General features: G+C 44.5%; 1 protein-coding gene across 1 annotated transcript; it reads right to left on the bottom strand.

Annotated features, from left to right (window-relative positions):
* Nucleotides 1-12409: 12409 nt before the first annotated feature.
* On the bottom strand, nucleotides 12410-15153 carry LOC136764929 (fish-egg lectin). The gene is made up of 4 exons (XM_066719317.1): nucleotides 15049-15153; nucleotides 14042-14269; nucleotides 13447-13792; nucleotides 12410-12753 (listed from the first exon to the last, which is right to left on the bottom strand). Exons 1-4 carry the CDS (start codon nucleotides 15101-15103, stop codon nucleotides 12615-12617), a joined length of 768 nt encoding a protein of 255 aa, XP_066575414.1. The 5' UTR covers nucleotides 15104-15153; the 3' UTR covers nucleotides 12410-12614.
* Between the last annotated feature and the right edge of the window lie 1495 nt (nucleotides 15154-16648).

The raw sequence follows: 16648 nt of genomic DNA, 5'->3' as shown, positions 1-16648 counted from the left end.
CTGCCTTAATTCTACGTGGCATTGATTCAACAAGGTGCTGAAAGCATTCTTTAGAAATGTTGGCCCATATTGATAGGATAGCATCTTGCAGTTGATGGAGATTTGTGGGATGCACATCCAGGGCACGAAGCTCCCGTTCCACCACATCCCAAAGATGCTCTATTGGGTTGAGATCTGGTGACTGTGGGGGCCAGTTTAGTACAGTGAACTCATTGTCATGTTCAAGAAACCAATTTGAAATGATTCGACCTTTGTGACATGGTGCATTATCCTGCTGGAAGTAGCCATCAGAGGATGGGTACATGGTGGTCATAAAGGGATGGACATGGTCAGAAACAATGCTCAGGTAGGCCGTGGCATTTAAACGATGCCCAGTTGGCACTAAGGGGCCTAAAGTGTGCCAAGAAAACATCCCCCACACCATTACACCACCACCACCAGCCTGCACAGTGGTAACAAGGCATGATGGATCCATGTTCTCATTCTGTTTACGCCAAATTCTGACTCTACCATCTGAATGTCTCAACAGAAATCGAGACTCATCAGACCAGGCAACATTTTTCCAGTCTTCAACTGTCCAATTTTGGTGAGCTTGTGCAAATTGTAGCCTCTTTTTCCTATTTGTAGTGGAGATGAGTGGTACCCGGTGGGGTCTTCTGATGTTGTAGCCCATCCGCCTCAAGGTTGTACGTGTTGTGGCTTCACAAATGCTTTGCTGCATACCTCGGTTGTAACGAGTGGTTATTTCAGTCAAAGTTGCTCTTCTATCAGCTTGAATCAGTCGGCCCATTCTCCTCTGACCTCTAGCATCAACAAGGCATTTTCGCCCCCACAGGACTGCCGCATACTGGATGTTTTTCCCTTTTCTCACCATTCTTTATAAACCCTAGAAATGGTTGTGCGTGAAAATCCCAGTAACTGAGCAGATTGTGAAATACTCAGACCGGCCCGTCTGGCACCAACAACCATGCCACGCTCAAAATTGCTTAAATCACCTTTCTTTCCCATTCAGACATTCAGTTTGGAGTTCAGGAGATTGTCTTGACCAGGACCACACCCCTAAATGCATTGAAGCAACTGCCATGTGATTGGTTGGTTAGATAATTGCATTAATGAGAAATTGAACAGGTGTTCCTAATAATCCTTTAGGTGAGTGTATGTCAGTGCTAAAGGGAGTGGGCATTGGAGAAATCACAGTTAACAACAGGAGATAAGCAAGAGCATCAGGAAGCACAATTATATGAAGTGCAACATGACAGCAGTGCCGGACAACTCAGGATAATACCCTGCTGTATTACAGGTACAGTCTGAACAGATGTGACTTGAGTAATCGCCGGAAGGTGGTCAGGGACTCAGCTGTCCTGACCTCAGGTTGAAAAGGGTTGAAAAGGAGCGCACTGGGGGAAGGGGATCGCAAAGGGGACAATGTGTTTGGCCTTAACCCACTTGGCACAGGGAACGACAGCCTGGCCCCACCCACCCACACACATACACACACCCACACACACACCCACACACTGCTGCAGAGGCCGAGAGATTTAGTTTTTGAGTTTCAGCAAGAAAACTAAAGCGTGACTGGGAGTTGTCCTCCTCCCGAACATTAGTTTTAAACTCAGTACATTGATAATAATAATAGGCCGCATTTCTCATTACTTATTTTCCCTATCGCTAAAATAGCAATTGGCAATGCTTGTCATTAGTTAATGTAGATGTATAATTAAAATAGCTATCGACAACACTTCTCTTTACTTAGGACTCTCAAGTGAAAAAAAGTGAAAGATTTCTCAAGGAATTCATTAAGGTTACTTATGTAGCAGTGCTGAAAGGATAATGTAGAACAATAAAGGGTTGAGGGCTAAGACGCTGAAGTCTGTGTATTAAAGGGGACTGAAACACAGTTAAATGAAGCTTGTGATTCACTGTAGCTTGTGATGTGAACACTGTTGTCAATGGTGAGTACATGTACCTAATAAAACATGACTTTACTATAGTACCTGCTGCAATGAGGATCTCTGCTGAACTCGTGGATTTCCTGAGCTAGCGCCTCTACTATTTGTATGTTTTATTTTGCTCTTAAAGAGATGAACGAAACCTTTGCTGAAACTCGTGGGCATGTGACTGAGGAACTCTGTTCTTTGTGATTGGGTGCATTAAGTGCGTGTTTCTTTTGAGCTACTGATTGAACTATAGAAACTCGCTCCTTATCCAGGAGAACAAACAAATCTCTGACTGTGGGGCAAAGATTAACAGGGAAGTATGACTGTTCCCCATTTTAATTGTGTGTTCTTAACATTTGTATGTACAGTGAGGGAGAAAAGTATTTGATCCCCTGCTGATTCTGTATGTTTGCCCACTGACAAAGAAATGATCAGTCTATAATTTTAATGGTAGGTGTATTTTAACAGTGAGAGACAGAATAACAACAAAAAAATCCAGAAAAACGCATTTAAAAAAAGTTATAAATTGATTTGCATGTTAATGAGGGAAATAAGTATTTGATCCCCTATCAATCAGCAAGATTTCTGGCTCCCAGGTGTCTTTTATACAGGTAACGAGCTGAGATTAGGAGCACTCTCCTTAAAGGGAGTGCTCCTAATCTCAGCTCGTTACCTGTATAAAAGACACCTGTCCACAGAAGCAATCAATCAATCAGATTCCAAACTCTCCACCATGGCCAAGACCAAAGAGCTGTCCAAGGATGTCAGGGACAAGATTGTAGACCTACACAAGGCTGGAATAGGCTACAAGACCATCGCCAAGCAGCTTGGTGAGAAGGTGACAACAGTTGGTGCGATTATTCGCAAATGGAAGAATCACAAAATAACTGTCAGTCTCCCTCGGTCTGGGGCTCCAAGCAAGATCTCACCTCATGGAGTTTCAATGATCATGAGAACGGTGAGGAATCAGCCCAGAACTACACGGGAGGATCTTGTTAATGATCTCAAGGCAGCTGGGAAAACAATTGGTAACACTACGCTGTGAAGGACTGAAATCCTGCAGCGCCCGCAAGGTCCCCCTGCTCATGAAAGCACATTAGGCAGCACTGTGGAGTAGTGGTTAGGGCTCTGGACTGGAAGGTTGTGGGTTCAAATCCCAGGTGGGGCAGTGCTGTTGTACCCTTGAGCAAGGTACTTCAATTAGATTGTTCCAGTAAAATGTCCAGCTGTATAAATGGGTACAAATGTAAGTCACCCTGGATAAGAGCGTTAGCTAAATTACAAAAATAATATGTACAGGCCTGTCTGAAGTTTGCCAATGAATATCTGAATGATTCAGAGGTGAAGGTTTTGTGGTCAAATGAGACCAAAATCGAGCTCTTTGGCATCACTGTTAGGAGTGTTGTGTTAGGAGGAGGAGGAATGCTGCCTATGACCTCAAGAACACCATCCTGACTGTCATACATGGAGGTGGAAACATTATGGGGTGTTTTACTGCTAAGGGGACAGGATCAAGAAGAAGCACATTAAGGTCCTGGAGTGGCCTAGCCTAGCTGAAGGTTCGAGTTGCCAAACGTCAGCCTCGAAACCTTAATGACTTGGAGAGGATCTGCAAAGAGGAGTGGGACAAAATCCCTCCTGAGATGTGTGCAAACCTGGTGGCCAACTACAAGAAACGTCTGACCTCTGTGATTGCCAACAAGGGTTTTGCCACCAAGTACTAAGGCGAAGGGGTCAAATACTTATTTCCCTCATTAACATGCAAATCAATTTATAACTTTTTTGAACTGTGTTTTTCTGGATTTTTTTGTTGTTATTCTGTCTCACTGTTAAAATACACCTACCATTAAAATTATAGACTGATCATTTCTTTGTCAGTGGGCAAACATACAAAATCAGCAGGGGATCAGATACTTTTTTCCCTCACTGTAGGTCAGTTTTTCTGCTTCTGTCCTGCTCTCCCGCACTGCCTCCACTGGTTGTGTAATGTGTGTGTGTGTGTGTGTGTGTGTGTGTGTGAGGGAGACTAAGCACATGTGAGTGTAAGCACAATGGCATTTTTTGGACAGAGGGACAGAGACGAAAAGGCCAGGAGTAAGGGGATTAGAGAAAGAGACACTAGAGACAGACATGAGAGAAAGACACGAGAGGACAGAGGACACACCTAGACTTGCTTCGCATTTAAAAATCAAAATTAAAATTTTACTTTACTCCTGCCAGGAGAGAGACACCAGTCTCTCTCCCCCTCCCTCCAGGAGACTGCCTCTCTACCTTCCTCCATCCTTCTTCCACCATTCCCCTGTCACCACTATGATTACTTCCCTCACCCTCCCACCACTAAATCACCCTCCCATTGTCAAAAGAGAAGGAGGCACTGAGAGGGAGAGAGATTGAGGGATATAAAGGGAAGGAGGGAGGTAGCGAGCGAGTTGCGAGTGTCTCCTACAGCGACACTGACTCACCCCTTGCGTGCTAATTGCTGCTGTCTCCATGGTGACCAGGGTCTTTAAAGACCATTCAGCTTAATTGCAAGAGCAGTTGCTTCTCCCTCTTTTTCTCACCTTCACTCTCCATCGCTCTTCTATCTCTCTCTCTCCACAACTCAAGAATGGAAAAAAAGAGTGATGGCAGGTATTCACTCAGTCACACTAGGATGCACACACACACACACACTCACCTCAATACGGCACTGTACCCCACCTTTCAAATCGCACTGTACTGTCAGTGTGAGAGAGTGTGAGAGTTGAAGGTGTTATTTCTCCATTACATACTATTAACTGACAGTGTACAGTGCTGTGGACCATGACCTTTCACCTCTGACCTCACCTGGCTATCCTGACGTATTGTTGTAAGGTATCATGTGACGTGACCAGTCATGACCTCTCACCTCTGACCGCAACGGTGAGATAGCTCTTGCCGGGCCCATGCCCAGTGTTGACTGTCTCGTCCACCTTCTGCAAGGTCAGATGGTTCCCAATCACCTCCACTGTCTCTGGTAACTTCTCCCTTGATAGCCTGTGGGGAGGGGGGGAGGGTGATTAATACACACACTGGACCCTACACAGAGAATTAGTGTACAGTGCTAGTGTGTACAGTGCAGGTGTGTAGTGCAGGAGAGTGTCCGGCCTGCTAGGTGACTCATGTCTTCTAGGTGATGTTGGTGGGCGGCGGGTTCCCAGTTGCCTTGAACTGCAGGATGTCATTGGTGTGCCCCATGTACCAGTTCTCGTCATAACCTATGACGTAACCTATCTCCACCTGGGGGGGATCTGATATGGGGGAGGAGAGAGAGGGGTGTTGAGTTAATATCAACAGTGCAGTACACTAACACCAGCTGAGCTACACACGAGAGAGGTCAAAACACAGACCCCGCACACACACACTCACACTCAACAGCCAGTTTGAGGGGGAAGCTCTGCGGCTGGTCCAGGGTGGGGTGTTACACCACGCAGCTCAGGTCCATGCCATTGTCCTTGCCGGAGGGGGTGAGCCAGTACTCGCTACACACAGTCACCATACCGTTCGCGTTGTTCACCCTGGTGAGGGTGCTGTTACCCGCCAGGTGACAGCTGGGCAGCCGCCTTGCCATTCGCCGATTCACCCAGCATGACCAGGTTGATGAGTTCCTGCTCATTCCATAGGTGGCGAACTCACAGATAAATTTCCCCTTGTCTGTCAGCTGCACGCCTTGGGTCTGGATCGAGGGAGCTTCTAGGGAGGATGGCTGTGCCAGGAAACTGATTTGGCCCTTCAGGGGGGAATTGGGGTAGCTGTCCTTGAATTGGAGGTGGAAGACTACCACATTGACCTTCTCCACGCCACTGCTCACCGGCGGCTCCCAGATCCATGAGACCTGTGTGAGCTTGGCCTGGCCATCCTGCACAAACTGGAAGCGAAGAGTTACATCCTGCCCCGGGTAGGCCTGCACCTCCAGGTCCACCTTCACCCGCTGGCACTGCATGCATGAGAGAGAGAGAGAGAAAAAGAGCAATTGAGAATGAGTTAATACAGACCAGTGACTGGACACAGCTGGGAGAGGGAGATTTAATACATCTTATTTCATCTTTACAGTATCTGTAAATGGTAAAAAGTGTGGCAAAACCTGTGTAAATTCACCATGCCAATAAAGGTGGTTTTGAATGAGAGAAGGTAAAGGGGGGCAGTTGAATAAAGTAACACTGCACTTGAGAGAGAGGAAGAGAAGAGAAGAACAGAACCAAAAGAGAGAAGGGAGAGAGGAAAGAGGAAGGCAGGGTGAGAAACGACAGTGAGATAGAGGGAGAGAGAGAACAGAAGCTTAGTGTCACATCGACTAGTTTCTTGTACTTTTGTGTCTGTAGGTGACAGTGTCACACAGAGTCTCACACAGCCACACACTGACAAGCACGCACGCATGCACACACACACACGTACACAGTCACTTCATATCAGATCACACACACTGCTGTCACTGTACATCGCTCTGCACACAAACCCCACCCCCAACTGCTGTCTCCTGCAGCGACAGCACTGATCTCCTGTCTCAGACATGGTAATATACACACAAAAACAGTAATAGACACACTAACACACAAACAATCACAGCAACAAAAACACTAACGGACACAAAAGCACTTGTACATACACAGAAACGCTTATACACGCTCCAAAATATACACTTGCAAAGGCTAAAGTACACACAAACGGTTGTTTGCACTCACACAGACACGCACACACAGGCATATAGACAACATACACGAGTCCGGATGTAAAGTGAAAAACAATTATGACTGATGTAGTTTACATTGTGGTATACATTCCTCTCCTCCTCTGCTCTCTCCTTCACTCTACCACTCTTCTGTCCTCTAGCTCTCATTCTCCCTCCCTCTCTATCCCTCCCTTTTGCTAGTTGCTCCCTCGCTCTCCAACATTGCACCTTACGGTCTCCTTTTTGTGTGCATGCTTTTTCTGTCTCCCTCTCTCTCCATCGCCTGCATTGAAGTGCAGTGTGTGTGTGTGTGCGTGCGTGTGTGCAAGAGCATTTGCATGCAGGCGGGGGCGTGTGCAAGCATATCCTGAGAGACTGTGCATATATGGGCATCTGAGCCTGCCAGAGCACACGTGTGTACAGTGTTCGAGTGCATGTGTGCAACACTGCGTGTACACACAACTGCATGTAATTGTCAGCACTGCCCTGCACATAGGTGGACTACAGGGCAGTCGCTGTGGAGACCAGTACACTGCATCAAAGGCAATCCAGAGCAGTGTAGCGTGGGACCAAGACTCCCTGTGCCCAACAGTGAAAAATTAATGAAGTCCATTATGGTGTGGATTGTGGCATTCCCACAGGGGGAAGAGGACGTACATTATCAATGACTATAAAAACAGCCGTCTGCTCCCGAGTGGGGTCGAATGAGAGAGAGAGACAGAATGCACAACCCAGCAGTTTTATTGTAATTTTAAGGTTGTAAACTCATCCCCTAAATCACCTCAAAGGACAAAACAGACTAAGGGAGATAAACTCAACAAGTAGTCTCTCCAACAAAGCAATGCACACAGGGTGCCAGTCACCAGAAACGCGCGTGCGTGCACACATACACACACACACGCACACGCACACGCACACGCACACGCACACACACCAGTGTCCAGGCAGGCTGAGTCCAAATTAGTTATCTACAGATAATTCCTATCCCTCAGCTTAGAGGGATCAAGCCACAGCACCACAGCTCATCCAGGATTCCCAGGATTAGCACTGCGAATCACCAGAAAGGCCAGGCCAGGCCAAACACACACACACGCAGGCCAAACAAGAGCATGCGCCTGCTTGAACACAGGCCAGACACGCGAGGTGTGCTGCCCTATCCACAATCTGTTGCACAGACACACCGGTGTAGCCAGCTGGCAGAGGTAGCCATAGCGAAACAGGTGGGGAAGCACTGGAGAACAGAGAACATGGCTTTTGACCACCTCCCTGTTTCTCCAATCCCCTCTCTGTCCCACATTCAAGTTACTATCTCCTTAGAGGCCTGACAGTTATAGAAGAGTAAGGGAGCAATACAAAGTGAGAGGGAAAGAGAAAGGAAAATCAATGCGACTCCCCTCTTTTCTCTTGGTCTCTAAGTTGGAGTGTCAATCATCTCCTATTCCCATTGTCTCTTCCTTTCTGTCTGAGCATTTCCTTCACCCCTCCATCATATTCTCTCTCTCTCTCTCTCTCTCTCTCTCTCTCTCTCTCGCTGAGGATTGTGGGAGGGCTCTGCTGTGGCAGGGTTTGTATGCTGTGTGAGAGCGGTAGTGGTGCATTTATTTGCCATTTATTTATTTATTTATTTATTTATTTATTTATTATTTTTTTAAAGGTATTTTTTTCTAGTCTTAGTACTTTTTAAACATTTTAGCCAGCGTATGCCTGAAAATGGGCTCCCACTCTGGTGGGTTGGGGGGGCTTACTAGGCGTCAGTTTTTAAAAGTTTTTTCTGAAAATAATGATTCTCTTGAAGATGTGCTGCTTTCCGTGGGGCGGGTGGTTGGGTTTGAAAATATCAAATCCACCTCACGGATGAATAAAGCTGTAGTTGTTTTCCTTAACCAAGAAAATCTGGTCAACACAACTGTGGAAGAGGGATTTATGTTGAATGATGCTTTGGTAACTGTAACACCGTTCTCTTAGCCTCTTACCAAGGTAATATTTTCAAATATTCCCCCGTTTATTAATAATTCATTAATTGAAAGAGAACTATCCAGATACAATAATGTCGCCGATTACAATGATTCCTCTTGGATGTAAAAATACAGAAATTAAACACATTATGTCTTTTAGGAGACAAGTTTAATGTAGCTTGGCATTTTAATATAGAGGGCAGGGACTATGTTGTTTTTGCTAGCACAGAGGTTTTTAAATGTTTTTCTTGTGTGGAACAGGGACACTTTAAACGGACCTGCCCCAAGCTACAAACTGAAGCAGTGACAAGTAGTCATAATGATGACGGGGAGGTGGCCACTGAGACCTGTGCAGCAGCCCAGGAGGAGATTGGAGGCGTTGGGCACCAGTGCGGCTGAAGCCGAGCCGGGGGCTGCTGTGCTGGCCAACGCAACCAAGGAGGGGGTGTACTATGCAGTCATTAAGAAAAGAAAGCTTAAGAAAATAACATCTGCTGCTGCCGACCTGGCGACGGGTGAGGAGGAGTCTTGGTGGGGGCCCATTATGGTCTCTCATGACAGAGGCGTAGGGTCTACCCGCGGATCTCTTGTCTGAGGACTTGGTGCAGGAAGGGAGCAATGTTGGGGGTGAAAGCCTCGGGGCTCAGGCAGGCCCTGTTGATGTCCCCCCAGTGATGAGACTCCTCAGCCTGCTGGGTCGGTAGCGGGGATGCCGGCGGCTGATGGAGATTATGCGGGTGAGGAGCAGGACGGATCAGCGGGATCAGAAGAAGATGGATGGGAGGGACGGGCTCTCCGACACCTCGCAGCTCTCTAACGTCACGGCCAGCCAAAGGGGGAAACTGTATTCAATAACAGAGATCAGCGACTTTCTCGAAAAGACAAAAGGTAAGAGGTGAGTAGACATTACATCCTTCTTCCCAGACCAGGAATGTGATTTTCTTGCAGGAGATGCACTCAGACAGTCTGAGTGGAGGGGTGACTGCATTTTAAGCCACGGTTTTTATTTTCGTGCTGGGGTTGTAGTTTTATTTTCTCCAGGATATGGGGTGGAGATTTTATCTATTGAGGAGATTGTTCAAAGTCGACTTTTAAAAGTACAAATAAAACACGCTGGTATTTTTATTGATTTTATTAATATTTATGCACATATATTGGCACTTTAATAACAATCTGCTACAGGATAAAAACTTTATTGATTATTTCGAATTGTTTTGGAAAGAGAGAGATTGTTGGTTTTGAGAGTCAGCCGGCCAGCGAGAGCGATGAGGGGGCATATCGGGGCCTGCAGGAGAGGAGGCAGCTCCTGGGCAGCCTGCTGGAGAAGAAGGTGAAGGGCTCTCTGCTAAGAGCCCGCTTTACTGAGCTCAAAGATATGGACGCCCCCACAGCTTTCTTCTTCGGCCTGGAGAGGAAGACGGCGGAGCGCAAGACAGTGTGTTGTCTGAGGCTGCCCGGGGCAGAGAGGTCTCCAGCCCTGCAGAGCTCAGGTGTGTTGCAGTGAGCTTTTATTCTGATCTCTATAAGGGTCTCCCTAGCCTGGACAAGGAGGAGAGCAGCGGACTGAACTTTCCGTTGGCATTCCCAGAGCTTACTGCGGCTGTGGTGTAGCTCACCAAAGGGAAGGCTCCCGGACTGGATGGACTGCCTGCAGAATTTTACCAGAAGATGTGGGATTGTGTTGATGAGGATCTGTACCAGGTCCTGCAGGAATGTGTCTGGGATGAGGAGCTGCCGCTGAGCTGCCACAGGGCAGTGATAACACTGCTACCTAAGAAAGGAGACCTCTGTAACATCAAGAACTGGTGCCCTGTCTCCTTGCTGTGCTCCCATTATAAATTATTTTCCAAGACTCGCTAATCGTCTAAAGACCAAGATTGGATCAGTGGTGCACACAGACCAGTCATACTGTGTGCCCGAGAGATTGATTTTTGATCATTTGTTTTTATTAAGAGATCTTTTTAATGTATCCAAAGTTTTTAATGTTGATTTTGGTTTAATTTTGCTTGATCAAGAAAAAGCTTTTGATAGAGTTGACCATGAGTATCTGTTTCGTGTTTTAAAAGCATTTGGTTTTGTCCCTGTTTTTACTTATTTTATAAGACTCCTTTATTATAATGTTTTAAGTGTTGTGAAGATTAATAATGGTTTGACTGTTCCCTTCCCTGTGCAGAGGGGGATACAGCAGGGTTTCTCTCTCTCAGGGATGCTCTGTGCCCTCTCTATAGAGCCCCTGTTACACCAGCTGAGGGAGAAACTGCCTGGGTTGGCAGTGCCAGCTGCACCTGATGCAACCCCTATTAAACTCTCTGCATATGCTTACGATCTGTGTGTTTGTTACAACTGACCAAGACATCCCTGTGCTGGAGTCACGCGTTATAATGTATGAAAAGGCAACCTCAGCACGAGTAAACTGGGCAAGAAGTGGAGCTTTCCTTGGTGGCAGCTGGGAGGGTGCTATATAAGATTCCCTTGCCTAAGCGCTCCAGAGACTTGCAATGGAGAGTGCTGCATGGCATTTTTGCCACAAACCTTTATCTTAGCCGAGTGGAACCGAGTCAGTGTCCAGTGCCCCTTCTGTCCCGCGAAGAGACTGTTTTCCATTTGTTTGTGGATTGCCCTTGGCTGCAGCCCTTCTTCTTTTACTTTTACTTTTGGGTTACTTTTACTAAAACATTTCTTGTTTTTAGTGTAAATAGTTTTGCATGGAGGGATAGGTGCTCATTGGTTAACTTTGTCCTTGGTCAGGCGAAATTAGCTATTTTAAAATCCCGAAAAGATAAGATTGTAGCCACTGGTTTTCTGAATCCTATTAGTGTTTATAGGATCCTGATGGTTTCCAGGACCAAGATGGATTTTGCTTATTTTAAAATGGTGCACAACATGGACAATTTTGAGAGACTTTGGTGCATTGGGGAGGGGGTGTGTGTCATAACTGAGGAGGGGCAGCTTGTTATGCTCTTGTGAGAAACTATGAAAGACTAAGATCTCATTGAACTGGACTTTTTGAAATTGTGTTAGATTTGAATGTTAGATTAGATGCGAATGTTAGATTTATTATATCTTTTTTTGCACCAGTGTTTGTTTTGTTTTGTTTTAGTTTTTCTAATTGTTTTCTAATTTATAGAATAAAGGGATTTAAAAAGTCTCTCTCTCTCTCTCTCTCTCTCTCTCTCTCTCTCTCTCTCTCTCTCTCTCTCTCTCTCTCTCTCTCTCTCTCTCTCTCTCTCTCTCTCTCTCTCTCTCTCTCTCTCTCTCTCTGTGTGCGTCCGTCTGTCACTGGAGAAGTTTAACTGACTGATTGATTCACTGACTCCCTGATTGACCGACTGACTGACACTGATGCACTCACTGACCAGACTGATTCATTGTTATACAGACTGACTGACTGAGACCATGAATGACTTGTATTCTGACTGACTGATATTCTGACTGTCTAAACAGAAGGATTGATTTAACAGAGGATTGACTGACTGCCATAGTGACGGACTCATGACTGACTGACCATCTCAGAAGCAACTAAAATGCCAGGAGTCCCAGAGTTTAACACTAAACCAGACAGATGGACAGGCAGACACAGACAGATAAGCCTACAGTCTTATTGTCTTAATTATTTCCTGCATGATGTATTTAAAACCAACACCAATATAATCAAAATAAATGCTTTATATTTTATTATGTTGAACATATTACTTTTGCAAATGTTACTTGTAATTTGATATAATCTTTTTTAAATAACTTGAAAATGTGAATGCTTTAAAATTATTACAAACGCACAGACACTCACAGATACTCAGACACACACAAACACAGACTCCATGATGCAGCTGTATTTTTCAATGCTTTATTGAAGCGAAGAGTGAAAGACTGAAAGACAAGTGAAAGGGTATGTATATATACATATATATATATATATATATATATATATATATATATATATATATATATATATATATACTTTTAAAAATATCTTTAAAGATTCATATTTATTGCAAACACAAAGAAAGTTGTGAGGTCTCTGCTGGCTGTGAGCGCTCAGCTGCAGTCCAAGATCCGGTTATCTTGGGTGATGACCCACAGATGACCCAGGTCAAAGGACACGTGCTTGCTCTTCGCACACATGATTAGTGGGGTCCAGCCAGTGCCTGCAGGGTTAGTGCTAGTGATCCCATTCCTGAGAGGGTGCAGGGAACAGGGGGAGAGAGTCAGAGACAGGTTGAGGTATAAAGTGAGAGAGAAAGTTTGAATTCTAATAACTAATGTAAACAAATAATAGTCATAACATCAAGGACAATAATAATAATATTAATTACACGTATAATTCAACAATAATTTGACCACAATAGTAATAGTCATAATGATGACATTTATTCCAACAGTAATTACAATAATAGTACTGACAAATAAAAATAATAACTATAATTGTTAATAGCAAAAATAAAACCACCAAAGGTTAAAGTTGTAATTGTATATGAATAAGAAATACACCAACTGTTAGTGATTAAATTAAGTGATTAAGTGTAATAGTATAATTAATATTAATTACAAAATAATGTGATCATTAATGCCACTAACACCTGCAGCAAATAGTAAGCATAGAAATAACCAATTGTAACAGCAGTAATAACACTACTACTACTAATAATAACATTAATAACACCAGTATGATTATAATAATTATTCCAACAGTAGTTTAATAATAATCGTATAAATACCAATAATAATAATTGCTATGCCAGCCATTTAAAATCCAGCTGTATAAATAGGTAATTGTATTTAAAAATACTGTGATATATTGTAACAATTATGTCACCCTGGTTAAGGGCATCTGCTAAGACGTCTAACAATATAAATAGTTGTGCCTCACCTGTAGAAAATGTCCCCGGCAGCATTGACCCCATACACACTGCCTTCGCTGCCCACCTCTATCATGGACAGTTTCCCGTCCACCTGCTGCCAATCCCCTGTCCCCTGGCACTGCTGTGGAGACACCCCCTTCCTCACGAAAATGTCTTCGGCGGCATTCACCCCCCAGCAACCCAGGGGCCCACAGCTGTAGTACTTGAGAGCCCCCGGGATGCCTTGCCAGGGGGTGGGGGAGCCAGGGCCCTTGTACCCCACTGTGGCATCCTGTCCAAGGCAGAAGATGTTGTCTGCAGTGTTGACCCCGGCCACGAACTGGACACCACCAGCATCAATCTGCTTCAGCTGACCTGAGGGAGGAGATAGCAAGGAAGGGGGGGGGCAGAGAGAGAGAGAGAGAGAGAGAGAGAGAGAGAGAAAGAGAAAGAGAGAGAGGGGGGGGGGGCACAGGACATAGGCAAAGAGGGGGGTTAATTAACACATGCAACTAGTGAATTCACAAATTAGTATCCTTTCATCCAGCCCCACTTTCCCATGCCCCCCACTCCCTCTTTCCCCCCCCACCCCACAACCTCTCTCTCCCTCTCTCTGCCTCTCACCTGGCACCTGTACCCAGTTGGCATTCACCAGCTTAAAGATGGCGTTGGCACTGTTAACGCCCCAGACGCCCGAGGGCCCGACCGTGACATGCTTGAGTGCCCCGGGCAGCTGAGTCCAGGTCCCCCCGTACAGGGTGAAGATGGCGTCAGCTGTATTGGTGCCAAAAACCTGCCCCGCGCTGACATCGATCTGCCGCAGTTGCCCTGCAACTTCCCTGCACTGCAAAGCTGAGCAGAGAGAGAGAGAGAGAAGGAGGGAGGGTGATGGGGAGGAGAGAGGAAAAGTGAGGGGGAGGCTGATGGGAAGAGAGAGGGACAGGGAAGGTGATGTAGGAGGTGTGGAACAGGGCGAGTGATGTGGCAGAGACAAAGATATGCACATACAACCCTCTGCAGTGAGACACAGATACAATGAAGTACACAGTGACACACACACACACACACACACACATATAAATACACATACTGGCTCATGAAAAACACAGAAACACAAACACATTGACAACAGTGTCAGAAGACACTCCTAACACCATAATGCACAAGTAAATTATCTTGTGATATAAATATAGAAATAAGTATATGTATCAAAATGATGAATGCACTGATTATTGCAGTTATTTGAGATGGTTACATGAGAACTTAATAAACGTAACAGGAGTAGTAGAAAAAAACAGAAGAATTGGATTCATTCTGGAGAATATCTATCTATCTATCTATCTATCTATATATATAATTTGAGAGAGAGATGTATGCATGTATGTTTTTAGAGTCTAACATTCTTAGAAGTTGTTAAATCAGACTATACGCACATGGGTCTCGCAGTTCACTGCACATTCAAGAAATAATACTAATCAGATTATAGTGGATTACAGAGGAGCCAAGATTTATTTTTTTAACATCACTTCTCCCCAGCTACCGGAACTGCTACTGCTACTCCTACTACCCATTCCCCTGAATACTAATCATTCTTCTTATTATTTGTTGTTGTTGCTGTTGAAGCCTCTTACCCTGATTGCCAGACAGCAGGAGCTGCAGCAGCACTGCAATCACACAGGCTCTCATCACTGCACTGTCTCTGTGTCTCTGTGTCTCTGTGTCCTTGTGTCTCAATCGGAACACACACACACACTCCTTATATACAACACCTGCACATGGCATACATGGCAACTCCCTTAGCAAACACATGGAACTGGATGACAGACATCCATGCCTGCTGGCACCCTGCCCCGTGACTTCTGAGTAAATAAGAAATCACTTCTGTGACTTACATTAGCGCTCCGCAGCACACAGCCGTTTCTACTGTGTCTTCAGTGGCATTACTGAACCACTGCAGATTATTATTATTATTATTATTATTTTTATTTCTTTGCAGACGCCCTTATCCAGGGCGACTTACAACATAAGTGCAAAAATACAGTGAAGTACAAGGCATCAATCATTACAAATCCAATTTAGCTAAAAATTCAATTCAGAATAATACATTTTACAAATTCCAATTTACAATTTACACAAGTACAATAAGTGACTTCCTACATCCTGGACGGTGAAAGCTAAGTGCTATCAAGATGTAGGGTCACAGTCAAGGGCTACGGGAAAGGGAGCAAGGAGGAAAACAATCAAGAACACGAGAAGCATAATAAAAACTGTGAAGTGCTATCTAGCAGGGATAGAGGAATAATATTACAAGTACTGTCGGAAAAGATGCGTCTTGAGTGCCGGAATGAGGTCAAGGACTCTGCTGTTTTGACTTCGGTGGCAGGTCGTTCCACCATTTAGGGGCCAGGGATGAGAAGGAGCGGCTCTGGAGGAAGGAGAGTGGAGAGTGGAAGGAGAGTGCAGATGTATTACCATATGTCATGGTGCTGGTGCACAGTTTCTGCCACAATTCAGAGCAGATGCTTCGGATCTATGTGTGTTCTGACAGCACTTTAGAGAGAGTTAATCTTTAATAGAGCAATCTAATATCTGAAGAAAATAATATCTGAAGAAGGCTAGACATGTAGACATTTCACAATTATTCTATTTAATTTTCATTTAATCAGTCATGTCCTTTGGTGACTATATGAAACATCTGTTTTTCTTCTACATAGAGATAACAGTTTCACTCAGTAATGTGTATTGTAAAGAATAATATTTCTATCTGATTTTGTGGTAACATTGTTTTAATTAAATAGTCTTTAAAAACCATAATTTGTAAAATTCTATTATATTTTTGTTCTGTTCTGTTCTGTTCTTTTGTGTCCAATTATGTTCATTTATGTTTTTTCTGTGACTACACAAAGCAATTTTCATTAAGTTTATGTCTTCAGTCTAGAGATAAGAATAAAGTTTTACTTGTTGTGTATTGTAAGAACCTGACTTTGTAACATACTGTAAAATAGCTCAATGCTGCAAACCCTGTCATTATCAATCAGACAATTAAGAACGCAGGGGAAAGCAAGATAGATGGAGAGCTCAGAAGGAATCTCCTTCCTACAATGCCTTTGAACTTCTAGCAGCTTCTGTTGAGGGACAGCCAGAGATGAGGGATGAATGAATATTGTCCCATGAATTCTGCAAGTAGTCCAGATCACATTAACAAATGAAGAAAAAACAACTGACAGGGAC

This window comes from Amia ocellicauda, chromosome 12, assembly GCF_036373705.1.
Source record: "Amia ocellicauda isolate fAmiCal2 chromosome 12, fAmiCal2.hap1, whole genome shotgun sequence".
Taxonomy (NCBI): domain Eukaryota; kingdom Metazoa; phylum Chordata; class Actinopteri; order Amiiformes; family Amiidae; genus Amia; species Amia ocellicauda.
The sequence above is the reverse complement of the archived record's forward strand: the minus strand, read 5'-3'. Positions and strand labels throughout refer to the sequence as shown.